Below are 25,687 nucleotides of genomic sequence, written 5' to 3'. Positions count from 1 at the left end.
CCAGAACAAACTTGTAACATTAACCGGATAATTTTATCCCCCAGCTCAGAACTCTCTAATGGCTTCCGTCCACCCTCAGAACTAAATTCAAATGCCCTGTGATGATTTACAAGACCTATGTGATTTGGGCCCTGGCTAACTTGTTGCCTTACCTTCTCCTGCTCTCTCCCTTCCAGTCTGCTCTGGCTATCCTGGCCTTATTGCTTGAACCACCCAAGCTCATTCCTAACCTCAGGGGCTTCACACTTAATATTTCATTCCTCTGAAATATTATTCCCTCTGATCTTCCTATTACCTCACTTCTTCAGCTCTATACTCAAAGGTCAGCTCCTCAGAGAAGACCACCCTATTTAAAATACCACATCTCTGTCCCCTTCTCCTGTTTCATTATTTTTCATAGTATTGATCACTATCAAAAGTGTATTATACACTTGTTTATTATCTGTCTTCCTTAGTACCATGTAAGTTACAAAAAGACAGACACTTTGTCTTGTTGACCACTCTAGCCCTTCCTCTTTTTATTGAGGATCCATTATGGAAATATCCATATTAAATGTCACTGCTTCAGCCAGTATTATATGGGTGACACTAAAAGAAAGAACAAAGTGCCATATATTAAGCTTTAAGGAATTAGTGAAGACCCTGAAAGGAAGAAGCTGATTATTAATTAACATAAGATGTAGGGCAACACATGATAAAAAGCAATTACGGTTCTATAAAGGAGAAAAAAGAATCATGGAAACCAGCTAAGAGGCTGAAGCACTAAAATGCTATGTACTGAAAGTTTAAACTAGGGTAGAAGTGAGAACATAAATAGAAAATAGGAATGGAGAGGGATGAATGCAATAAATCTTTCCTATGAGACTCTAAGAGATTGTTGTAATCAACTACATACGGATTAACAAAGAAGAGAACCAAGAAGTTAGAAGTTCTGAGCTTCAATTCCAAGGAGAATGGATATCACTAGCAAATAAAGAAAGTGAAGAAGTCACTGATTTAGAACAAGTTGGGAGGGAGATAATGTAATATTTTCAATTTTAGTCATGCTATATTCAAGGTAACAGTGAAACATCTAGATGGAAAGGTGAGGCTATATAAGACATACATTGTTTTTTTGCCTAGCCATATTGCTACTGCACAATAAACACAATGTTTTGCTAACTTGATGACAAAATAATACACAGGCTACAGTGCCTTAAAAGGATGACATTTGAAAGCCACTTTTCTTTTCTTGTTTTGACACAAGCATGCACTGTAAAAATTCCAGTGCAGCAATACTCACGGCACTTGAAACATTACTGAGTTAACTGCATCACTGTGATTTGTAGTGCCCTGAGCAGCAGTGTGAAGTGATGAGAGTACCACATATGTTCTCTATCTTAACTACTCTGCCATCGATGCACAAAAGCACCCATCGTCAATATATAAATAAATGAGCACAGCAACATGATGAGTGAAGTGAACTATAGGCATTTAATGAAAAAGGGCCAGAGGTTCAAATTCCTATCAATGCATGGGATAATCATAGTTCTTCAAAATGCAGAACTAGACTATGCTGCACAGAAATTGAGAAATGTCCCATCATATATTCATGTATATAGAAAAGTTTATGAACTTAGAACCCAACTCAGTATAAATAAATACCAAAAAAATTTGCAGTTTTAACACATATGAATTTTTCATGAAAGCAACTACCATGTAAACTGAGGAAAACTTTAGCAGATCATCATTTCAGAAAATCATGTCATTGTCAGTAGTGTCACTCACTCATGGAATTTAGGTTGCTGATCAACACACCTGTCTTTGCACCTGCAACACTCCCAGTGATACTATAGGTACAAGTATCTAACTACTTCATTGTGTCTTCTATAGTCCTAACCAAGCCTTTTCTTTCTTTCTTTCTTTTTTTTCCTTGAGGAAGATTAGCCCTGAGCTAACATCTGTGCCAGTCTTAGTCTACTTTGTACATATGACACTGCCACAGCGTGGCCAGTGAGTGGAGTAGGTCCACGCCTGGAATCCGAACCCGCAAACCCAGGCCACCGAAGCAAGGTGCGTGGAACTTCAACCACTAGGCCACAGGGCTGGGCCCTCATTTTGAAACATAATGATTTTTCTAAATAAGTTTTCTAAATTTATTCCTCTTAATAGTACAGCATTATATTGATATTCTTAAAATTATATGTGTAGGTTAATTATCTTTGATTTCCATTTCAGATTAATAAAGTAGTATTACAAAATATTTGTTTAAAAAAAGAGAGAGTGGGGTTGAGTCTGATAGGGTTGAGAACCACTGGTCTATAAGATCTGCAAATCAAGAAGCACACAGGTATTTTCTCTTGGACCAGTTTGCCTAAATGCAAATCCTCCAGTCTCCTGTCTAGGGAGCATAAACCTATTGCAATCATTCTGGGAGTTAGCAAAGGGAATCAGAGGTCTCCCTATTCAGTATGTAGACTTTCATTATGCGTCCCTCTCATTTCCACCCCATTATCAGTACAGATCCTCAAGCCCTGCCTTTGTTATTCTAGAACCTAGAATCTCTATTTCATTCTCTCTAAAGAATAAATCTCCAATATTCTCCCAGGGTAAGACAGTGGTTATCACTTGGCTATCCCACATAAGAGAGAAAAATCTGGGAAGTATAACTGCTTCTTTTGTAGACTTTCACCAAACCTGTTTTCAGTCCCACCTTACATTCCACTTTCAGAGACACTCACTGCCTCAAATTCCTGAGCCTTTCCAGGGTTCTTTAGTGCAAAATGATTTGTGCTCCTTATTACTGCAGCTGCCTAACATCTACTGAAGGTACACACGTTTAATCTACTATATTTAACTGGAAGTTGCAGTTTTCTGTAAATATTTATGTAGTCAAGCCTTAATTAAATGGAAAATAGTCCATAAAAAAACCAAAATGCCAACATGATCACAATAAAAAAAAACAAAGCCTAAATAAATTAATAAGTAAAGAAGAAATTGCAAAAGTGTGGGCATATGTGTACATCTGCACACAAATGAAGTTCAGCCATTTTTCTCTTTTGGTTTATATAGGGGCAGATGGGCTAAGTGATAACACTGAATGAGACTCATCCACATTTGTATATAGAGGTGAAAAAGTGAAAGTAAAGAATGGTGATATACTTTGCTTTAACTAAATTAGTTCATTTAATCTTAAAAGTCCTGTGGAGTACATGTCATTTTTTCCAGTTTACAGATGAAGAATCTAAAGCTAAGAAACATTAGGGAACTTCCCCAAACTCATGGCTAACAAATGATAAGCCATTCCTTCACTATCCCTGTTGCTCTTTCATGTTTAATCCTAAATTGAACAAATTATTCTATGAAACCAATAGTTCATCTAGTGGAGGAAGAAATACCAACAACTTTACAACTCACTCTTAAGTACTGTGAAGGAGACAGTGTCCACCTTGTTATCTCTAGAGCTTAGTATAGTACCTAGCATGTTACAGGCATTCAATCATTGCTGAATGAATGAATTCTGGAATAAGAGAGTGCAATTTGGTGGAGCAAAATAATTCATGAGGTTAGTCAACAGAATTATTTAAAGAAGTATTAAAGCCACTAACGTAACAGTTCAAAAAGAAGTAGGGGCCAGCCCAGTGATGTAGTGGTTAAGTTCGCATGCTCCGCTTCAGTAGGTCCTGGGGGTTCACAGGTTTGGATCCGAGACGCGGACCTATACACTGCTCATCAAGCCATGCTGTGGCAGCATCCCACATACAAAACAAAGGAAGACTGGCAGAGATGTTAGCTCAGGAACAATCTTCCTCAAGCAAAAAGAGGAAGACTGGCAACAGCTGTTAGCTCAGGGTGAATCTTCCTCACCAAAAAAAAAAAAAAAAAAAAAGTAGTTAAATCTAAAATAGGAAAAACAAATAATTTTTATTGCTATCTATTAAGTTACCCAAATATCACATAACGTACCAGTGAGTACTATATACCAAAGTATCCTAGTCATATTAGATGACTCACATTAATACCAGCTTGGCAAAGACATAAGCCACCTGTCCTTTATACTTCAATACTAAAATGAACCGGTGATGGGGGAAGGTAGTCATGCATATAAGATTTCAAAGAAAATATATTTCATAACACATATTTCAGCCAACATCTGCTCTAAGCATATATTATAACGTAAGAAAAACGGGGCTTTTCCTTTGCATCTCAGGATTTTAAAGGAACATCAAATAAATTAAGACTATCATCCCATCCCATTTCCCGAGGATATTAAGTTGTAGGCAATAAATTATTGCTACTGTTAACACTACTCTCTAAAAGCTTTCATCTAGTATTAGTATACTTCTTTTCAGGCCACCTTCTGCTTTGTAGAAGAAAGTAAGCCAAGTTGTTTGTTACGTTTCTGTATCGTTTCCATAGCAAAGGTCTGTGCCTGCTTAATTTAACTAAAGCTGGAAGGTTAAAACCTGAAGGTCACTATAGGACAGACTAGAGCAGCTTCAATAAGAGCTGTTCTGCTAAATTACTTGGGGGGAGGGGATCTGAATATATTAGAAACATGAAAACACATTGTAGAGATACTAAAAATTCAAAATTATATTTCCATAATATAAATTGCCTCAAACTGAAAATGTGCATATAACAACATCATACAAAAAAATCATCACGGGAAAAGGGATCTTGGTGTATGATAAAATACAAAGTCTAAATATGAAAAAATACAAGCCCCATTTTAAAAATTTCAGTAACTTCTGCAATAAGATTCAAAATATTTATGCCTTAATAGAACTTACTGGGGTTGGCTTGATGGCGTAGTGGTTAAGTTTGGCATGCTCTGCTTCAGCAGCCTGCATTCATGGGATTGGATCCCGGACGCAGACCTACACGGGATTGGATCCCGGACGCAGACCTACACCACTGATCAAGCCATGCTGTGCTGGCAACCCACATACAAAATAGAGGACAATGGGCACAGATGTTAGCTCAGGGCCACTCTTCCTCAAGCAAAAAGAGGAAGATCGGCAACAGATGTTAGCTCAGGGCCAATCTTCCTCACCAAAAAAACAAAAAAACAAAACAAAACAAAAAACAAAAAAACAAAAAAAATCACTATGTAATAATATGTGTAATTTTATGCAATTTTATCCCATGTGTAAATTCAAGTAACCACCTAACAGTCAAGATACAGAATTCTTCCATTACCACAAAGAAACTCTCTAGTCTCCATCTCTACAGTTCTGCCATTTTGAGAATGTTATATATATAAATGGAATCATACAGTATGCAACCATTTGAGATTGACTTTTTTTTCACTCAGCATAATTCCAGGGAAAACCATCCAACTTGCTGCATGTATCAATAGTTTGTTTCTTTTTGTTTCTGAGTGGTAGTGCATTACATGGATATACCAGAGTTTAACTATTCATCCATTTGCAGTGTTTCTAATTTTTGGCTATGAAAGATGAAGCCACTACGAACATTACTATCCAGGTTACTGTGTGAACATAAGTTTTTATTTTTCTGTAATAAACGCCCGAGAGTAGGATTGCTAGGTCACATGGTAAGTGCAAGGTTAGTTTTTTAAGAACCTGACAAACTATTTTCTGAAGTGACTGTACCATTTTACATTCCCAACAACAGTTTATGAGGGATCCAGTCTCTTGGCATCTTTGCTAGCATTTAGTATTATCACTACTTTTTAACTGTTCTAGTAGGTATGTAGTGATATCTCACTGTGGTTTTAATTTGCATTTTTCTAATGGCTAATGATGAGGAAAATCTTTTCAGATGCTTTTTTATCATCTTATCTTCTTGGCAAAATGTCTTATATCTTTTGCCCATTTTCTAATTGAATTGTTTTTTTACTGCTGAGTTTTGCGAGTTCCTTATATATTTTAGATACAAGATCTTTGTCAGATATGTGGTTGCAAATGTTTTCTCCCTGTCTATAGCTTGTCTTTTCCATCCTCTTAATAGGCTCTTTCACAGAGCTAAAGTTTTTAATTTTTATGAAGTCCAATTTATCAATTTTTTCTCCAAGGTATACTGCTTTTCATATGATGTCCTAGAGCTCTTCTACTTAGCCTGAGGTCCTGAAGATCTTTTCCTACGTTTTCTTTTAAAAGTTTTATGGTTTTACAATTTAGATTTAAATTCACAATCCATATTTAGGTAATTTTTGTATTACACGTGAGGTTTAGGTTAAGGTTTATTTTTTTGCTTACAGATGTCCAATTGCTCCAGCGCCCTTTGTTAAAAAGATAATGTAAAAGCTCTTAAAGAATATTCATCTAGGTCTACAAACAGTATATTTGCTATATAAATACAGCTGCCATTACCTATGTTAAATTAAAAATTTACATAATTTCAATGATTTTTGCATTTTGAAAAACAAGAATAAAATGTTTCAGATAACTCCTAAAATGCTAGTACTTTTTAGACAAATGAAATCAAATTCTATTGCTGTATATTTCTTGTAATTCATTAATATGTCATATACTTTTGGTCTTAACAGGCTTCTAAACCAACACTACCCAACAGAACTTTCTGCAGTGATGAAAATATTCTATATCTGCACTTAAAAAAAATCCATGATCCATGTTGTATCAATTCTTATGTAAGATGTGAGGTTTAGGTTAAGTTTTCTTTTCTTGTCTATGGATGTCCAATTGCTCCAGCATCATTTGTTGAAAAGACGATGTAGCCATTAGCCACATGTGGTTACCAAGACTTGAAGTGTTGTTAATGTAACTGAAGAACTGAATTTTAAATTTTAGCTAATTTGAATTTACATGTGGCTAGTGGCTACTGGATTGCACAGTACAGCTATAAACCGTTCCCTCTGCTTAATACTTTTCCTTCTTTAGTATCTACCTTTTCCCTGGCTAATGTTTGTTTATTAATTAACTAGGAACTTTCCTCAAATAAGCAGTGCCTGATTCAACCCCTTCTTCTGGGTTTCAGGTCCCTATTTGCTCTCACAGAGATCTGAATTTCCTCCATTAAATCTTTAAATTATCTCATTTGCAAGCCTCACTAAACTATAAACTTCGTGGCAGTAGGAAAAAAGTCAGATTTTTCCTCCCACCAAATTCCCAGCTACAATAACAGACTGCTTTGAATCTATTAAATATTTGCAAACCATATTAATAAGATTATTTACTTTAAATAAAAGAAAAAGTTAATTTATTAGTTGGCTAGAAGGTAGGTGGTATTTTTCAACAGCTTCATAGTTTGAGTTCTTTCATAATTTCAAGAAATATATACTTCAGAAACTTCTTAGCTGTCAATGTATAAATACATGGAGAACATCTGAAATTTTCCTTTGGCAAATACCAGAAAGATTTCTAGAATTGGTGCTTAATACCCCGCTCTTCTCATTTTGATATAACATGAGCCCACGGAATGCAAACACAACTCTTTCAAATCACAGCAATTAACCCAGTTGAATTCTAGGATGCCAACGTAGATACCTTATTCTGCAACATCTTCTTTTTTTTTTTTTTTGGGGAGGAAGATCAGCCCTGAGCTAACATCCATGCCAATCTTTCTCTTTTTGCTGAGGAAGATCAGCTCTGAGCTAACATCTATTGCCAATCCTCCCCATTTATTTTCCCCAAAGCCCCAGTAGATAATTGTATGTCATAGTTGCACATCCTTGTAGGTGCTGTATATGGGATGCCGCCTCAGCATAGCCAGAGAAGCAGTGCGTCGGTGCGTGCCTGGGATCTGAACCTGGGCCACCAGTAGAGGAGTGCGTGCACTTAACCACTAAGCCATGGGGCCAGCCCCGCAACATATTCTTCATCAAAGTTCAGAGAGCATTGATAAAGCTGCTCAAAGAGGTCTAAGTAATAATATTAGCTAACGTTTACTGAGCATTTATTATGTGCAAGGTACTATGCCATGTTCTTTACAAGCAATGTTTCATTTAATCCTTGCATCAGCTCTTAGGCAGATGATATTATTATCCTCATTTTACAAAAAAGGAACTGGAGGTAAAGTTCCCTCCATAATTAGCCTCTATCACATCACATTCTAATTTCCAATATAGCACTTAATACATTCTAGCATTTAATACATTCTAATATTATTTTGTTTATTTGTTTACTTGCTCATTGCCTCTTCTCAGCATAATGTAAGAAAGGCCCTTGAAGTCAGGGACCTTATCTGTCTTGTTCATCTCTGGATCCCCAACATCTACAATACTGTCTATAACATAGTGAGCAATCAAAAAATATTTATTGAATGAATGAAAGGATAGATGGCTGAATAAATTAAGCAATGAATGATTCCTTAAAAGTTCTAGAAAAGTTGGGGCTGGCCCGGTGGCGCAAGCGGTTAAGTGCGCGCGTTCCGCTGCGGCGGCCCGGGGTTCGCTGGTTCGGATCCCGGGCGCGCACCGACGCACTGCTTGGTAAGCCATGCTGTGGCGGCGTCCCATATAAAGTAGAGGAAGATAGGCACGGATGTTAGCCCAGGGCCGTCTTCCTCAGCGAAAAAAAGAGGAGGATTGGCGGATGTTAGCTCAGGGCTGATCTCCTCACAAAAAAAAAAAAAAAAAAAAAAAAAAAAAAAGTTCTAGAAAAGTTAAGTTACTTGGCCAAAGATACAGTACAGCCCACAATTCAAATCCAAGCAGCCTGGCTACAGAGCCCATACTAGTCACTTAGCTACTATTAATTCCTGAATGTAATTAAAGACCAATAGTGTGTAGAGGATGTGGCAAAGAAGGCACGCTAATCACCCAAGCTTTATGTACAGAGTTCTATAGTATAGTAGAGTATAGAGTTGCTGCTGAGGAAAGGCTGCCCAGCCAGGAACTATTTTTCCTAGTCCCCTTGCATATAAGTAGAGCCATGCAACTACTTCTGGTCAGAGGACTGTGAGTGGTAATCACTGGTAGTAATTTCCAGGTTTTATGTATCTTATGTGCCTTCCCTATACTCTCTTCCCTTTTCCCAGGGACCAGGGAGGTTATGTGTTGAAGATGATGGTATCACAAGATGGACAGACCTTGGATTCATGAGTGACAATCTGAAACAAAGTGGAAAATAAACTTTTTTTTTGTCCTAAACCACTGAGAACTGGGAATTCTTAGTCATAGTAGTTAGACTACCATGATTAATCCAAGAGAGCTTACACTATAATAATAGTAAACAAGGTCTAAGATTTTTATCAGGGGCTATAGAGGTAGTAGAAACAGCACCTGACTTTAAGTCAAAGACCAGGGTTTCTAAAAAGGCTTACTTGGAAAATTAAATGAAATAATGTGAAAGTACTTCATAAAATGAAAAGCACTATGAAATTATAAGATAACTGTAATATAAGAGGCAAAATGCTACAATGGAAAGAGAAACAGCGGAGTCAAAAGACATGGGTTTAAGATCTCTGCCAATTACATTACGTGTAATCTTAAATCATGTGTACAATGTACTTGCCTTGCTCTTTTCAAAGAACTTTTGTGAATATTAAACTCTGAGAAAACATTTTGTAAACTATAAAGCACTACAAACAAGTCAATTCTTGCAATTAGCAGCAGCACAAATCTGCAAAATGTCACTGAATTTGGCAATTTAAGTACCACGTTGTTTTCTAGCACTTTGTGGATAAATGTCCACATTAAATCAAATTTTTTAAAATTATTTATTCTAAAGCCTAAACATTACTCTAAAAGATACAGATAATCTATAATATGTTAAACCATCTAAAACAAAATTCAGAAAGTTAAGATCTGCAAAAGTCTCTTCTAATCCCAGTGACTGAAAACGTGCGTTTCCACTAGAAAACTCCAATAAAAATTATTGACTTTGGGCCGGCCCGGTGGCTTAGCGGTCAGGTGCACGAGCTCCGCTACTGGCGGCCCAGGTACAGATCCCGGGCACGCACCGACGCACCACTTCTCCGGCCATGCTGAGGCCGCGTCCCACATACAGCAACTAGAAGGATGTGCAACTATGACATACAACCATCTACTGGGGCTGTGGGGAAAAAAGGAGGAGCATCGGCAATAGATGTTAGCTCAGAGCCGGTCTTCCTCAGCAAAAAGAGGAGGATTAGCACAGATGTTAGCTCAGGGCTAATCTTCCTCAGAAAAAAAAAAATTATTGACTTTAATTAAATATGGGACAATTCTCTCATATTTGAATAATTACTAAAAAGAAAAATAATCTGACTAAATACTCATTTAGACTATTAAATTTATTAAAGATTAATTTCCTGGCAACAAGTAAACAATTCAGTTTCATTTTAGACTAAATTGCATCTGTTACTCAATTGTGCTTGTATATTCTGAAGGCACTACAGAAATTTTTTACCCCCACAACAAAAAAATATTGTGGATATGCACAACCCAAAAAAACTCACTGGGAGCTTGGAAGAAGATTCTTAACAGTGCTGCATAATTCTACAGTCTCTAACCATAACTATAAAAAGAAATGAGACGGGGTCGGTCTGGTGGTGTAGTGGTTAAGTTCGCGTGCTCCACTTTGGCAGCCCCAGGATCATGGGTTGGGATCCCGGGCATGGACCTACGCACTGCTCATCAAGCCATGCTATGGTGGCACCCCACGTACAAAATAGGGGAAGATTGGCATAGATGTTAGCTCAGCAACAATCTTCCTCAAGCAAAAAGAGGAAGATTGGCAGCTGATGATAGCTCAGAGCCAATCTTCCTCACCAAAGAAAAAAAATGAAATGAGACTATATATATATCATTCATCTATCAGCCTCATTTAATAACAAAAGAACACTGAGGTTCTATTTTGCACTCTCCATCTACGAATTCACCACACTACAAAATAGACAAGAAGTAGACACTGGTTGCATGGTTCTTATAGCATCCTTGAAGTAGAAAACAATTCTGCAAGAAAAAGCATTTGCTAACACTCAAGACCTATTTGTAATTTAAAATAAATAAAAAATAAAAGTAAAAACATGCTAGCAAGGCCGGCCCCGTGGCTTGGCGGTTGAGTGCACGCGCTCCACTGCTGGCGGCCCAGGTTCGGATCCTGGGCACACACCGACGCGCCGCTTCTCTGGCCATGCTGACGCCGCGTCCCACATACAGCAAACTGGAAGGATGTGCAGCTATGACATACAACTATCTACTGGGGCTTTGAGGGGAAAGAAAAAATAATAATAATAATAATAACTATTAAAAAAAAACATGCTAGCAAATTAGTTTAAAGGAATATCTTTAATCTGATAAAAGGTATTTTAAAAAACCCACAAAAAATTCCATAGCTAGCAAATTACTTAATGGTGTAATTACGAATGCTTTTCCTCTGAGTTTGGGAAAAAGACAAGTATGTCCTCCATTACTACTTTAATTCGACAGTGTACTAGAGGTCCTATTCAATGCAATAAGGTAAGAAAAAGAAATAAAGATTAGGAGAGGATTCTGGAAAAATGTCAGAGTAGGAAGCAGTCTTCCTACCAGGAATCTGTTTCCCTACCTAGACAGCAACTGCACTGGCAGAATCAATCTGATACAACCATTTCGGAACTGTGGAGTCTACTGAAGGCTTGCAACTTCCAGGGGAAGATTTGAAGGGTAAATTGTGGTTAATTTTGATCAACTTCAGCTATTAGCACAGTAGCAGCTACTCATCCCCCACCCTCAGTATGGTGGCATGTTCCTGAGCAGCTTGCACTACAGCTGGTTGGAGCCAGGGTGGGCAAAGAGGACCATTTCCTCTGAGTATTGGGGATCTGTTCGCTGATTGCTGATTGCTGCTTCTGACAACAGAGGTGCAGATAAACAGGTGGGCAACCGTTGTTGTTTCACCTCCCCATTGTTGCAAGCCCCTCCCCCTCTGGCTGAAGTGACTTCCAGGAGATTTACAGAGCTGGCACCCACCCATCCTATTTTTCCTTTTTTCTCTTCTGAAAGACACACATTAAAGACTAGGATATTAAAAGATAACTGCAAATATAGGGAAAATTAGAAAGTAACCACCCAAGCCCAGGGAAAGGGTCAGAAAAGACCAGAGAGGACCTTAAGTTTACACCTCAAGCTGATTTCTGGCAAAGAGACAGCCTACAAGAATCAAAAAACCAAAAGCAATAACTAAAAATAGCACAAGCCTGTAGAAGGGGGAGAATCTGTTTTCCAAGTTGTGAATTCACAACTTTACAAATTAAGGAACTAGAAAAAGAAGAACAAACTAAACCTAAAGCTAGCCGAAGGAAGAAAATAATAAAGATTAGAGCAGAGATAAATGAAATAGAGAACAGAAAAACAATAGAGCAAATAAATGAAAACAAAAGTTGGTTCTTTAAAAAGATCAACACAATTGACAAACCTTTAGCTAGACAGACTAAGAAAAAAAAGAAGACTCAAATTACTAAAATCAGAAACAAAAGTGAGAGGGCTGGCCTGGTGGCGCAGCGGTTAAGTACGCGCAGTACACTTCGGCTGCCCCGAGTTCGCAGGTTCAGATCCTGGGTGTACACTGACGCACCACTTGTCAAGCCATGCTGTAGCGGCGTCCCATATAAAGTAGAGGAAGATGGGCACGGATGTTAGCCCAGAGCCAATCTTCCTCAGCCAAAAGAGGAGGACTGGCATCGGATGTTAGCTCAGGGCTAATCTTCCTGACCAAAAAAAAAAAAAAAAAAAACCAACGAAGAAAGAAAAGTGAGGACATTACTACCAATTCTACAGAAATAAAAAGGATTATAAGAGAGTACTATGAACAACTGTATGCCAACCAATTGGACAACCTAGATTAAATGGACAAATTCCTAGAAACACAAAACCTACTAAGACTAAATCATGAAGCAACAGACAACCTAAATATTCCTATACCTAGCAAGAAGATTGAATCAGCAATCAAAAATCTCCTGACAAAGAAAAGCCCTGGACCCAGGGAATTAAACCAAACATTTAAAGAAGAACTAATACCAAGCTTTCTCAAACTTTTCAAATAAATTGAAGAGAAGGGAACACTTCCTAACTCATTCTATGAAGTCAGCATTTCCCTGATACCAAAGCCAGAAAAAGACACTACAAGAAAAGAAAGCTACAGACCAATATCCCTTAAGAACACTGATGCAAAAATTCTCAACAAAATACTGGTGAACTAAATTCAGCAGCATATTGAAAGGATTATAGGGGCTGGCCCAGTGGATCAGCAATTAAGTACGCGTGCTCCGCTGCTGGCGGCCCGGGTTCGGATCCTGAGCGTGCACCGATGTACCGCTTCTCCAGCCATGCTGAGGCCGCGTCTCACATACAGCAACCAGAAGGATGTGCAGCTATGACATACAACTATCTACTGGGGCTTTGGGGGAAATAAATAAATAAATAAATAAATAAATAAATAAATAAATAAATAAATAAATAAAATAAATAAAAGAATTATATACCATGATCAAGTGGGATTTAGTCCTGAAATGCAAAAATGGTTCAACAGGGGCCAGCCCGGTGGCGCAAACGGTTAAGTGCCCGCACTCCACTGTGGCGGCCTGGGGTTCACTGGTTCAGATCCCGGGCGCGCACAGACGCACCGTTTGTCAAGCCATGCTGTGGCGGCGTCCCATACAAAGTGGAAGAAGATGGGCATGGATGTTAGCCCAGGGCCAGTCTTCCTCAGTAAAAAGAGGAGGACTGGCAGATGTTAGCTCAGTGCCGATTTTCCTCACAAAAAAAAAAAAATGGTTCAACATATGAACATCAACCAATGTAATACACCACATTAACAGAATGAAGGGAAAAAGAACACATGATTATCTCAACTGGTTCAGAAAAAGCATTTGGCAAAATTCAGCACCGTTGCATGATAAAAACACTCAACAAACTAGGAACAGAAAGAAATTATCTCAATATAATAAAAGCCATATATGAAAAACCCACAGCAAACATCATACTCAAAGGTGAAAGACTGAAAGCTTTTCCTCTAAGATCAGGAACAACTCAAGGATGCCTGCTTTCACCACTTCTATTCAACACAGTACTGGAAATCCTAGCCAGAGCACTTAGGCAAGAAAAAGAAATTAAAGACATCCAAATTGGAGAGGAAAAAGTAAAATTATCTCTGTTCTCAGGTGATATGACCTTATATGCAGAGAACCCTAACAATACCACACACACAAAAACTATTAGAGCTAATAAATAAATTCAACAACGTAGCAGGATACAAAATCAACATACAAAAATCAGTTGCATTTCTACACATAAACAATGAACATTCTGAAAAAAAAATTATGAAACGAATTCCACTTACAGTAGCATAAAAAAGAATAAAATACTTAACTTTAACCAAGGAGGTGAAAAACTTGTACAATGAAAACTACAAAACACTGCTGAAAGAAATTAAAGAGGACATAAATAAATGGAAACATGTCCCATGTTCATTGATTAGAAGATTTATTATTGTTAAGATGTCAATACTTATCTAAAGCAATCTACCGATTCAGTGCAACCTCTATCAAAATTTCAATGGCATTTTTTGCATAAACAGAAAAACCCATCCTAAAAATCATATGGAATCTCAAGGGACCCTGAATAGCCAAAACAACCTTCAAAAACAAAAAATAAAGCTGAAGGTGCTACACTTCCAGATTTCAAAACTTACTACAAAGCTACAGTAATCAAAACACTGTGATACTATCATAAAGACAGACCTAGACCAACGGAATAGAATAGAAAGCCCAAAAATAAACCCTTGAACATACAGTCAAATGATTTTTGACAACAGTGTCAAGACCATTCAATGGGGAAAGGACGGTCTTTTCAACAAATGATGCTGGGACAACTGAATAACTACATGCAAAAGAATAAAGTTGGACCCTTACCTAATACCATATACAAAAATTAACTCAAATGGATAAAAGACCTAAATGTATGACAAACTATAAAACTCTTAGAAGAAAACCTAGGGCAAAAGCTTCATAACATTGGATTTGGCAATGATTTCTTGGATATGACACCAAAGACAGAGGCAATAAAATAAAAAATAGACAAATTGGACTTTATGAAAATTAAAATTTTGTGCATCAAAAGAGACAGTAAAAAGGCAACCCACAGAATGGGAGACAATATTTGCAAATCATATATACACACATATTTATCTGATTTTATATGTATATAATAAACTATATATGGAGAAGTCCTAAAACTCAACAACAAAAAAAACAAACAACCTAATTCAAAAAATGGGCAAAGGACTTGAATAGACATTTCTCCAAAGAAGATATACAAATGGCCAATAAACACATGAAAAGATACTCAACATCACCAATCATTAGGGAAATGCAAATCATAACTACAAGATATCACCTCACACTTATTAGGATGGCTACTAACAAAAAATCCATAAAATAACAAGTATTGGCGAGGAGGTAGAGAAAGTGGGACCCTTGTGCACTGTTGGTGGAAATGGTGGTTCCACCAAAAATCAAAAACAGAATTACCATATGATTCAGCAATTCCACTTCTGGGTATATACCCAAAAGAACTGAAAACAGAGTCTTGAAAAGATATTTGCCCACCCACATTCACAGCAGTGTTATTCACAATAACTAAAACATGGAAGCAACCCAAGTGTCCATTGATAGATGAATGGATAAGCAAAATGTGTATACAATGAAATATTATCTGTCTTAAAAAGAAAATTCTAACATATGCTACAACATGGATGAACCTTGAGGCCATTATGCTGAGTGAAATAAGCCAGTCACAAAAAGACAAATAGCGTATGATTCCACTTATAAGAGGAATTTAGAGTAGTCAAAATCATAGAGACAGAAAGTAGAATGGTGGTTTCCAGGGGCTGGGGAAGGGGGAAATGGGTATAAAGTTTCAGTTTTACAAGATGAAAAGAGTTGGGCCGGCCCTGTGGCTTAGCGGTTAAGCGCGTGCACTCCGCTGCTGGTGGCCCGGGGTTCGGATCTCGGGCGCGCACTGACGCACCGCTTCTTCGGCCATGCGAGGCTGCGTCCCACATACAGCAACTAGAAGGATGTGCAGCTATGACATACAACTATCTACTGGGGCTTTGGGGAAAAAAAAAAGGAGGAGGATTGGCAATAGATGTTAGCTCAGAGCCGGTCTTCCTCAGCAAAAAGAGGAAGATTAGCATGGATGTTAGCTCAGGGCTGATCTTCCTCACAAAAAAAAAAAAGAAAGAAAGAAAGAAAGAAAACTGTCATCATTCAAAGATGATCTGAAAAGAAGCTAAAATAAACTATTAGGTCAAGGAATATAGAGTCAATGTAAAAAGAAAATCAATTGCATTTCAATATTCTACAAACAAAAAATTTGAAGATGAAATAAAAAATATCATCTATAACAGGATTAAAAAACACCGAACATTGGAAATAACAAAAGATGTGAAAGATTTTTAACCTGAAAACTACAAAACACTGCTAACAGGAACTAGGAAATACAGGCGCACCTCGGAGATACTGTAGGTTCGGTTTTAGACCACCTCAGTAAGGGAATATCACAATAATGCAAGTCACAAGAATTTTTTGTTTTCCCAGTGTATAGAAAAGTTATGTTTACACTATATTGTAGTTATTAAGTGTGAAATAGCATTACATCTAAAAAAACAATGTATATACATTAATTAAAAAATACTTTATTGATAAAAAATGCTATCACCTGAGCCTTCAGCAAGTTGTAATCTTTTTGCTCGTGGAGGGTCTTGTAAAAAACGCAAGATCTGCGAAGCACAATAAAGTGAAGCACAATAAAACAAGGTATGCCTGTACCAAAATAAATGGAGGGATAGACCATGTTCATGGATCAAAACCGTCAATACTACTAAGAGGTCAATTCTCTCCAAACTGACCTACACTTGCAAGGAAATCCTAATTAAAATCCCAGGAGGAGAGTTTTATTTTTTTTGGGGTGGAGATTGATAAGCTGACTCTAAAACTCATACAGAAATGCAAAAGACCTAGAATAGCTGAAATCATCTTAAAAGAAAAAAAGACTCACACTACCAAATATCAAGATTTACTATAAAGCCATCGTAATTAAGGCAATGTAGTGATGGTACTAACGTAGACCAAGCAGTCCAATGGTGCGGAATGAAGAGTTAAGAAAGAGAGCCACAGGTATATGGTCACCTGATTTACAACAAAGGCACCAATGTAGCACAGGAGAAAAATTATGGGCTTTTCAATAATGGTATGGGTCAACCTCTATCTGTAAGAAAAAAAAATGTATCTTAATCCTTACCTTTAATCCTTATACAAAAACTAATTTGAGACAGATCATAGACCTAAACGTAAAAAGGTAAAGGAATAGGGGTCGGGCCTGTAGCATAGCGGTTGGGTGCGCGTGCTCTGCTGCTGGCGGCCTGGGTTCGGATCCCGAGCGCGCACTGAGGCACCGCTTGTCAGGCCACGCTGCGGCAGTGTCCCATATAAAGTGGAGGAAGATGGGCACAAATGTTAGCCCAGGGCCAGTCCTCCTCAGCAAAAAGAGGATTGGCATGGATGTTACCTCAGGGCTGACATTCCTCAGAAAAAAGGAGAAAAAAAAGGTAAAGCAATAAAGTTTGTAGGAAAAAACACAGGAAACTTGTCTTCATAACCTTCGTGTTAAGCAAAGGTGGCTGAAAAGGATATAAAGCACTATCCATGGAAAACATAACTGACAATTTGGACTTCATTAAAATTAAAAACCTCCGGGTCCGGCCCAGTGGCGCAACAGTTAGGTTCTCAGCCTCCACTTTGGCGGCCCAGGATTTGCAGGTTCGGATCCCAGGCACGGACCTATGTGCTGCTTATCAAGCCATGCAGTGGCGGCGTCCCATATAAACTAGAGGAAGATAGGCACAGATGTTAGCCCAGGGCCAATCTTCCTCAGCAAAAAAGAGGAGGATTGGCAAAGGATGCTAGTTCAGGGCTAATCTTCCCCAAAAAAAAGAAGCTAGACAGAAAACAGGACATACTGTATAATTCCATTTATATGAAATTCAAGAATAAAAAAACTAATCTATAGTGATAAGTGGTCAGAAGCATCATTACCTTTGGTTGGGGGTACAAATTGGCAAGGACACAAAGGGCCTTCTCGAGTGCTTAAAATGTTCTATATCATAACCTGTGTGGTACTTTCACAGGTATATATATGTACACCTGTGTGTGTTAAAAATTCATTAAGCTGTACATCTTAAGATTTGTATACTTTTATCGATGTATTCTTATGCAGCAATAAAATGTTGAAAATAAAAAGTCAGCATATACAGAGCAAAATTAAGGCATTTTTCCTAATCTTGAGAACCAAGCATATCACTCTCATGTGTGATGTTCAAACCAGTCTGGAATGGCAACTGATGCCTTCCTCTTTCTTTTTCTGAGTATTAAAAAATTCTCAGAATAGCAGAGAAATCTACAAATAGTATTTTAGTTGCTAGAGAAGGGCCACCTCTCTTAGTGTGAACAATGTGCTCTCAGAAGTGGGCATATACAAATAGAGTATTCCATAAAAAGCACACAATCCTCCAAGTGTGACAGAGTATGTAGAATCGGGTATCAGTTTCATTTCCAATTTGAGATGACCTACTTTCATCATGTAATGTTTACATAAAGACAATGGAATGAAGAAGTATCAGAATCTTCTTCCCCCAACACCTAACAAAATAAACAAAATGTATTGGGGAGTGGAGGGGGGAACAGCTAAAAATCTACCAGCAACAACCAACCAACCAAAGCACAACTTTGAGCTATAAACTTCAAAAGGGGGAGGGAGAAGGTGGTAAGTAGCGTGAAACAGAAGATTCTGATGTAGTGTGGCAGAGCTGCTAACCAATCTAAACCTTCATCCACCAGGAAGAGTAATAAGGAAAAGTGAGTAAAGAAAATTAATGAGTAAAATAATGGAATAAAAGTAATAAAGTGAAAAAATAAAATAGCTGAGAATGATAATTAATGGTAATTCGCAGCAAAGTAGATCAAAAGTCTAAGGAGGCAACTCTGAGGAAAGTCAAAGAAAAACTTTCCCTCAAGAATAAGAGATCCTACATTTCGCTCCAGGACCTTTGGCAGAGGCAGAAAAGGTCAGGCGTGCTTACCATCTTTCAGAACTCTGTGTTGTACTAGGGGAACAAGCAAAGCTCATGAAAATATGACATATAGCAGAATACTGGGAGTGGGCAATAATACATGATATTATCCACTCTCTTGAGCCAAACCCAACAAGGCCTATCCTAACTCTCTACCACTTTACCGGAAGCCCCTCAGGCTACATATAGACCAAAGCTCTCAGACAAAACGGGGGGGGGGGGGGGGGGGGGGGCGGCACACACCGGGGGACGGGACACGACACCACGACGACATGGGGGATGGGGACAGACGACGATACCGCCTGGCAAGTAAGCAACCATAATATACATTTTTTATTTCTGTTAAGTTAAGAATAAAGAATAATGGGGCAGGCCCTGTGGCGCAAGCGGTTAAGTGCATGCGCTCTGCTGCAGAGGCCCGGGGTTCTCGGGTTCAGATCCTGGGCGCGCACCGATGCACCGCTTGTCAAGCCATGCTGTGGCGGCGTCCCATATAAAGTAGAGGAACATGGGCACGGATGTTAGTCCAGGGCCAGTCTTCCTCAGCAAAAAAAGAGGAGAATTGGCAGATGTTAGATAGGGCTGATCTCCTCACAAAAAAAAAAAAAGAATAAGGAATAAATTACGCAGGGCCGGCCCCGTGGCTTAGCGGTTAAGTGCGCGCGCTCCGCTGCTGGCAGCCGGGGTTCGGATCCCGGGCGCGCACTGACACCCCGCCCCTCCGGCCATGCTGAGGCCATGTCCCACATACAGCAACTAGAAGTATGTGCAGCTATGACATACAACAATCTGCTGGGGCTTTGGGGGGAAAAATAAATAAATAAATAAAATCTTTAGGAATAAGTTACGCAAAGACACTTGAAGAATATAATAAAAATAAAAACAAAACTTCCCCTCAACGAAAACACATATACAAAAAAAACAAAACTCTGAAACTAATTGCTGGTGGATGCTGCACAGTAAAATATTTAAGAATACAAATTCAATAAATCATGAGACCAAATATAATGATAAAATATCAAATGAGTGGAAAATGGAGCCAAGGAATCAAATTAAAATTCAAAACACAACTGTAGATCTAAAAGCTGAATGAGAAACCGCAAGCGTCAAACATATCAAAAACATGAGGTTAAGACTTCAAAAAAAATCACAACAAATGATAAGAAAAGACATTAAAATATCCAGAGAAAAGAACACAGATATGGAGGACAGGCAAAGACAAGCCAACATTTTAATCATAAATGGAGTCCTTGAAGTAAAGGACAACACAGATGGAACACAAAATGTATTAGATACATAATATAGAAAATTTTTCTTGCACAGAGGAAGAAAGAATCTCAGATTGAAAGGGAGCATCATAGGTATTGGGAAAAACTGATAAAAATCATCAACATCCAGACATACAATGGTTAAGTCAATAATTTCAAGTATAATGAATAATATAATTCTTCAATTCGAAAAAAATATCACTCACAAGGAGAATATAAAACATCGATGCTATCAGAAGTGTTAATCTCCCCTTAAGCAGGGAATCAGTTTTAATTAAAGGAATACTGTCAAAACAAATCACTTGGACTCTCAAAAGAATTTTTTTTTTGTGAGGAGATGAGCACTGTGCTAACATCTGCCAATCCTCCTCTTTTTTTTTGGTGAGGAAGACTGGCCCTGGGCTAACATAGTGCCCATCTTCCTCCACTTTATATGGGACGCCGCCACAGCATGGCTTGACAAGCGGTGAGTCAGTGTGTGCCTGGGATCCGAACCGGCAAACCCCGGGCCGCTGCAGCAGAGCACGCGCACTTAACCGCTTGCGCCACCGGGCCAGCCCCTCAAAAGATTTTTGTTCATTTAAGCACTTGTAAATAATTTCTTTCCTAGTAAGAAGAGTCAAAGATACAGGAAACAAAGGAAAGAATCTTCCTCCTTAATCAAAACGAAATAAGATCTCACTTAAGAGGAAAATATGACACCAATAACAAACAGTAGAATTCCTATGTTCAGTTTTCCTGACATTTCTCTTTTTTTCTTGCAGTTTTATTGAGTATAATTGAGATACAGTACTATGTAAGTTTAAGGCATGCAGCATAATGACTTGATTTACATATATTGCAAATTGATTACCAAGATAAATTCAGTTAACATCCATCACCCCATATAGTTACCAAAAAAAAGAAAAGGAGAGAAAGAGGGAGGGAAAAAAACTTTTTTTCCTTATGATGAGAACTTTTAGGATCTACTCTCTTAGCAACTTTCAAATATACCATACAGCAAGGTTAACTATAGTCATCATGTTATACATTACATCCCCAGTACTTATTTATCTTATAACTGGGAGTTTGTATCTTTTGACCACCTTCATCCAATTCCCCCACCTCCCCATCCTCTGCCTCTGGTAACCACAAATCTGATCTCTTTTTCTTTAACTGACATTTCTTGCTATAAGTCATTTTAAAACCCACCTACGGGACCAGCCCCATGGCTTAGCGGTTAAGCGCGTGCCCTCCGCTACTGGCGGTAGAGGGTTCAGATCCCGGGCGTGCACCAACGCACCGCTTGTCCAACCATGCTGAGGCAGCGTCCCTCATACAGCAACTAGCAGGATGTGCAACTACGACATACAACTATCTAGTGGGGCTTTGGGGAGAAAAAGGGAAAAAGAGGAGGATTGGCAATAGATGTTAGCTCAGGGCCAGTCTTCCTCAGCAAAAAGAGGAGGATTGGCATGGATGTTAGCTCAGGGCTGATCTTCCTCACAAAAAAATAAATAAATAAAATAAAAATAAAGTAAAATAAAATAAAACCCACCTAAAATGTAAAGCTTTGTTTGTCAGGAACTATAAAACACGTTTAAATAATAATGATAAATCATAAAGCATGGCTGGTATAGGAAATGATAGTTTATAAATTGTACTTGTTCAAATTCACCTCAGATATAATTAATTTCTCAGCTATAATACACAATGCCATAAAACAAGTTCTGAGAGAGAAAATGGGTGACTCAAGATTATTCTATATAGCCATTCTGATGTTTGAATATATAAAGGCAACAAATAAACATTCTCAAACATGAAAGAACCCAAGGAATATAGAATCCAAAGCCTTCCTTAAAAAAACAAAAAACAGAACACTTCACAATGAAATAAATAATAAAGAATTAGTAGTAATCACTGAATCCAACTAGATATAGAACTAAGGCTAAACAGTGGGGGTAGGGGGAACACAAGATGTAGAGATGGCTGTAGATCTGGAAGGAAAAATAATATAAGCAATAAAATTCAGTAGGTTGAGGGTAGAGCAGGGGGAAGAAGTTTAAGAGAGACAATTAGCTCATTTTTCAGAGCAGGGAGTCTGAATTCATACCATTTAAATCTAAAACAACAATTTAATCTCTTAATAATTTATTTTATCTCTTTGACCTTAGAAAGATTTTTTAGGACCCTCTTAGAGTAAAGAACAGTATCTAAGATTCAGTAATTCTTTTTTTTTAATTAATTAATTATTTTGTGTGTGTGTGTGTGTGTGTGTGTGTGTGTGAGGAAGATCAGCCCTGAGCAAACATCCATGCCAATCCTCCTCTTTTTGCTGAGGAGGGCCAGCACTGGCCCTGAGCTAACATCTGTGCCCATCTTCCTCCACTTAACATGGGACGCGGTCAAAGCATGGCCTGACAAGTGGTGTGTCAGTGCGCGCCCAGGATCCGAACTCGGGCCGCCAGCAGCAGAGCACGAGCACTGTTACCGCTACGCCACGAGACGGGCCCCATGATTCAGTAATTCTTAGTTTTACTTTTGTTTCACTTTTTAAGCATTTTATGCAAATAAAATTAAAGTTAATATTCAACTGTTAGAATTCAAAACTTACATATCAAATATATTTAATACACTCAAATATTATATAATTTTTACAATTTCACTTTTAGTTTTATTTTCTTCTAATAAATTCAAATAAAAATAAATTTAATATTTGAATTACAAAGATCTTCAGTATAATCCTACCCTTAAAAAATTCATTCATTTTTCTAGCCATCCATCCAGTGTTCCACTAAATATACACACAGAGAATTACCTGGAATGTTAATCAAATATTAAAAACTGCTTATTTCTGACAGGTTTAGATTTGGGGTAATTTATTGCTTTATTCTTTCTACTTTTGTGTATTACTTGTATTTTAAACAAGCATGTATTATATTTATAGACACAATACAGGCATTTATTTTTCATCAGAAAAACAACTGTTTGATCACTATAATCTTCTTTCGCCAGAGTTTCCCCAGCTGGAGTCAGTCCAGGAAGAATATCTTTCAGCCTAGCAAAAAAAAATGTGGAAGTGCTGCCATATTAACAATGACACAAAACCTCAATAGAGGCTTTCTAGTTTTGAATTTTCTATTTTGGCTCAGTAGTACCTAACCGAATAGACTGTATCATAAACAGATGCACAGTATCTGTAAAACACGCCCCCAAAATCTCATACCTTCACAACAGGATGTCCCCCAGTAGATGCTTTTACTGCTCCTCGGCTACCTTCAGTTTCATAATGGGCTCGATGATGAGTTTTAGGTTGCACTTCTATTTTCAGTTCACACTGTCCAAAATGAGTTGGTAAAGGCCAGTCTAGCGGAGGTAATGAAGATGTGCTATAAACAAAACACACAAAGATGCATTTCACCATGCTATTATAGCCTAGCAGTGATTCAAATTACTTCTCTGTCAGCACCAACATTTCAAGATCTTTGAAGCAAAGTATTCCAAAATAAAACTTTACTTAATAAGTTATAACACTGGATATGGTGGGTGCTTAAGAAATAATTCTTTAACCTGAAGAATAAAATTGATTTTATCTACTTTTTGGCTTCCTGTATTCTTTTTTTTAAAGGTTTTCTTTGTTTTATAATTTTATTTATTTTTTCCCCCAAAGCCCCAGTAGATAGTTGTATGTCATAGCTGCACTTCCTTCTAGTTGCTGTATGTGGGACGCGGCCTCAGCATGGCCGGAGAAGCAGTGCATTGGTGCACGCCCAGGATCCAAACTCAGGCTGCCAGCAGCGGAGCGCTCGCACTTAACCGCTAAGCCATGGGGCCGGCCCTCCCGTATTTTTTTAAAAAAGACAAATTCTAACATTTTGTAAAACTGTAACTGCTCCTCAACTATATGTACATAATTACAAAAACAATCAAAAGAATAATAATTTGATTTCTTAAAGCAAAAATACACATCTCTGTGTATGTGTATCAATATCTCCCCAAGGATCCAAATACCACCGTGTCTCAGTACATGTCTCCCTTCCCGTCGTATAACTATAGAAGTCAGTCTATTTTACATGCTGCTTTCCCCACTTCCTCCCTATTGCTCTTTTCCCTCTCTCTCTGAAATATTACTTACAGTCAGCAATGTATTGCAATTTGAGGTAAAAATTTAATTTCAGTACATACTTGGCTGAAAAAATTAAGTCCTATCACTGCAGCATCTCTAAATGTTAATTTTAGAGACAAATATCAATTGATCAATAAGATAATTTAAATAGCTTAAAGGGCTACAGGCTCATTTGGATGTATTAACACTGAGAATATGAAATTAGAAAGGAAACAATTTATGTCTATAGGCTAAATGTTAATGAACCCAAAGCTAGAATGATTTGTATTAAAAAGTAATATCTTCTTAGTGCTTGGTGAAATGGAACTTTTAAAGTTTCTTCTACCTCTGAAATGTAACCATTCTTACTGTGAATTTCCAAATTATTTCATTACTTCCTTGAATATCCTCAGCCTCACTTCACCAGCTACTGTGAAGCTCAAAGGTGTTAATTTTTATTAGTCTGATCTGAAACAACAACTCAGCCTCATCAACTCTCAGCTAGTTTCTGCACTTGTTCTGCAGACTTAAGTAAACCCTTAAAAAGATTAAGATAATTTTCAGAAGCAGAGTGATGGGCTCAAAGGTGTCTTCAACTACTATAATTTCACATTATATTTTTCTAAAGACCTGGATCCAGAAATAAACATTCAACCCCATGAAAAAGCATTAAAAAAAAAAAAGTAAACAGACCCAACTCTGTTTACTGGGGATATAACACATGATAAAAGCAGTCTTTTCTAATCAATTATAGACTAGACTGATTCTATAAATGGTATTGTGATAACTGATAGGCCATTTGGAAAATAAAATCATTACACTATTCTTCACTCCAGTCCCTAGACTCAAGATTCAAATATATACAATATATATCTATATATTTTTTTACTTTATGTTTAATATATTTAATAATATATATTTTATTATTTTATGTTATATAAATACAAATACTATATATTATGTTACATACATATATTATAAAAATAACATATATAAAAAATTTCATTAGAAACGTGAGAGTTAAGGTGTTTATTTTTAATTATTTTAGAGTAGGGTAAGGCTTTCAAATATAACACAAAACCAAAAGCCATAAAGGAAAAGACAAATTTAAATACATAAAATTTAAAAATTTCTCTACAACAATAAAAAAATCACAAACTTATAAAGTCAAAAGACAAAAAATAAATTATGACAAAAATCACTTGCCACAGGGCCGGCCCCGTGGCTTAGTGGTTAAGTGCACGCGCTCCGCTACCGCCGGTCGGGGTTCGGATCCCGGGCGCGCACCGACGCACAGCTTCTCCGGCCATGCTGAGGCCACATCCCACGTACAGCAA

General features: G+C 37.6%; 1 protein-coding gene across 7 annotated transcripts in view; it reads right to left on the bottom strand.

Moving 5' to 3' along the window:
* The window catches only part of NFATC3 (nuclear factor of activated T cells 3), a 126,891-nt gene that overhangs the window by 63,202 nt on the left and 38,002 nt on the right, over positions 1–25,687 (bottom strand). For all 7 annotated transcript variants that reach the window (XM_058528084.1, XM_058528086.1, XM_058528089.1 and 4 more), the window contains exon 3: positions 23,472–23,634. In XM_058528084.1, coding sequence (XP_058384067.1) covers positions 23,472–23,634 — 163 coding nt within the window. The remainder of the gene's footprint in view (positions 1–23,471; positions 23,635–25,687) is intronic.

Source organism: Diceros bicornis, chromosome 32 (assembly GCF_020826845.1).
Source record: "Diceros bicornis minor isolate mBicDic1 chromosome 32, mDicBic1.mat.cur, whole genome shotgun sequence".
In the NCBI taxonomy this organism is placed as follows: Eukaryota; Metazoa; Chordata; class Mammalia; order Perissodactyla; family Rhinocerotidae; genus Diceros; species Diceros bicornis.
Note: the sequence above shows the minus strand (reverse complement) of the source record. Positions and strands in the feature narration are given on the sequence as shown.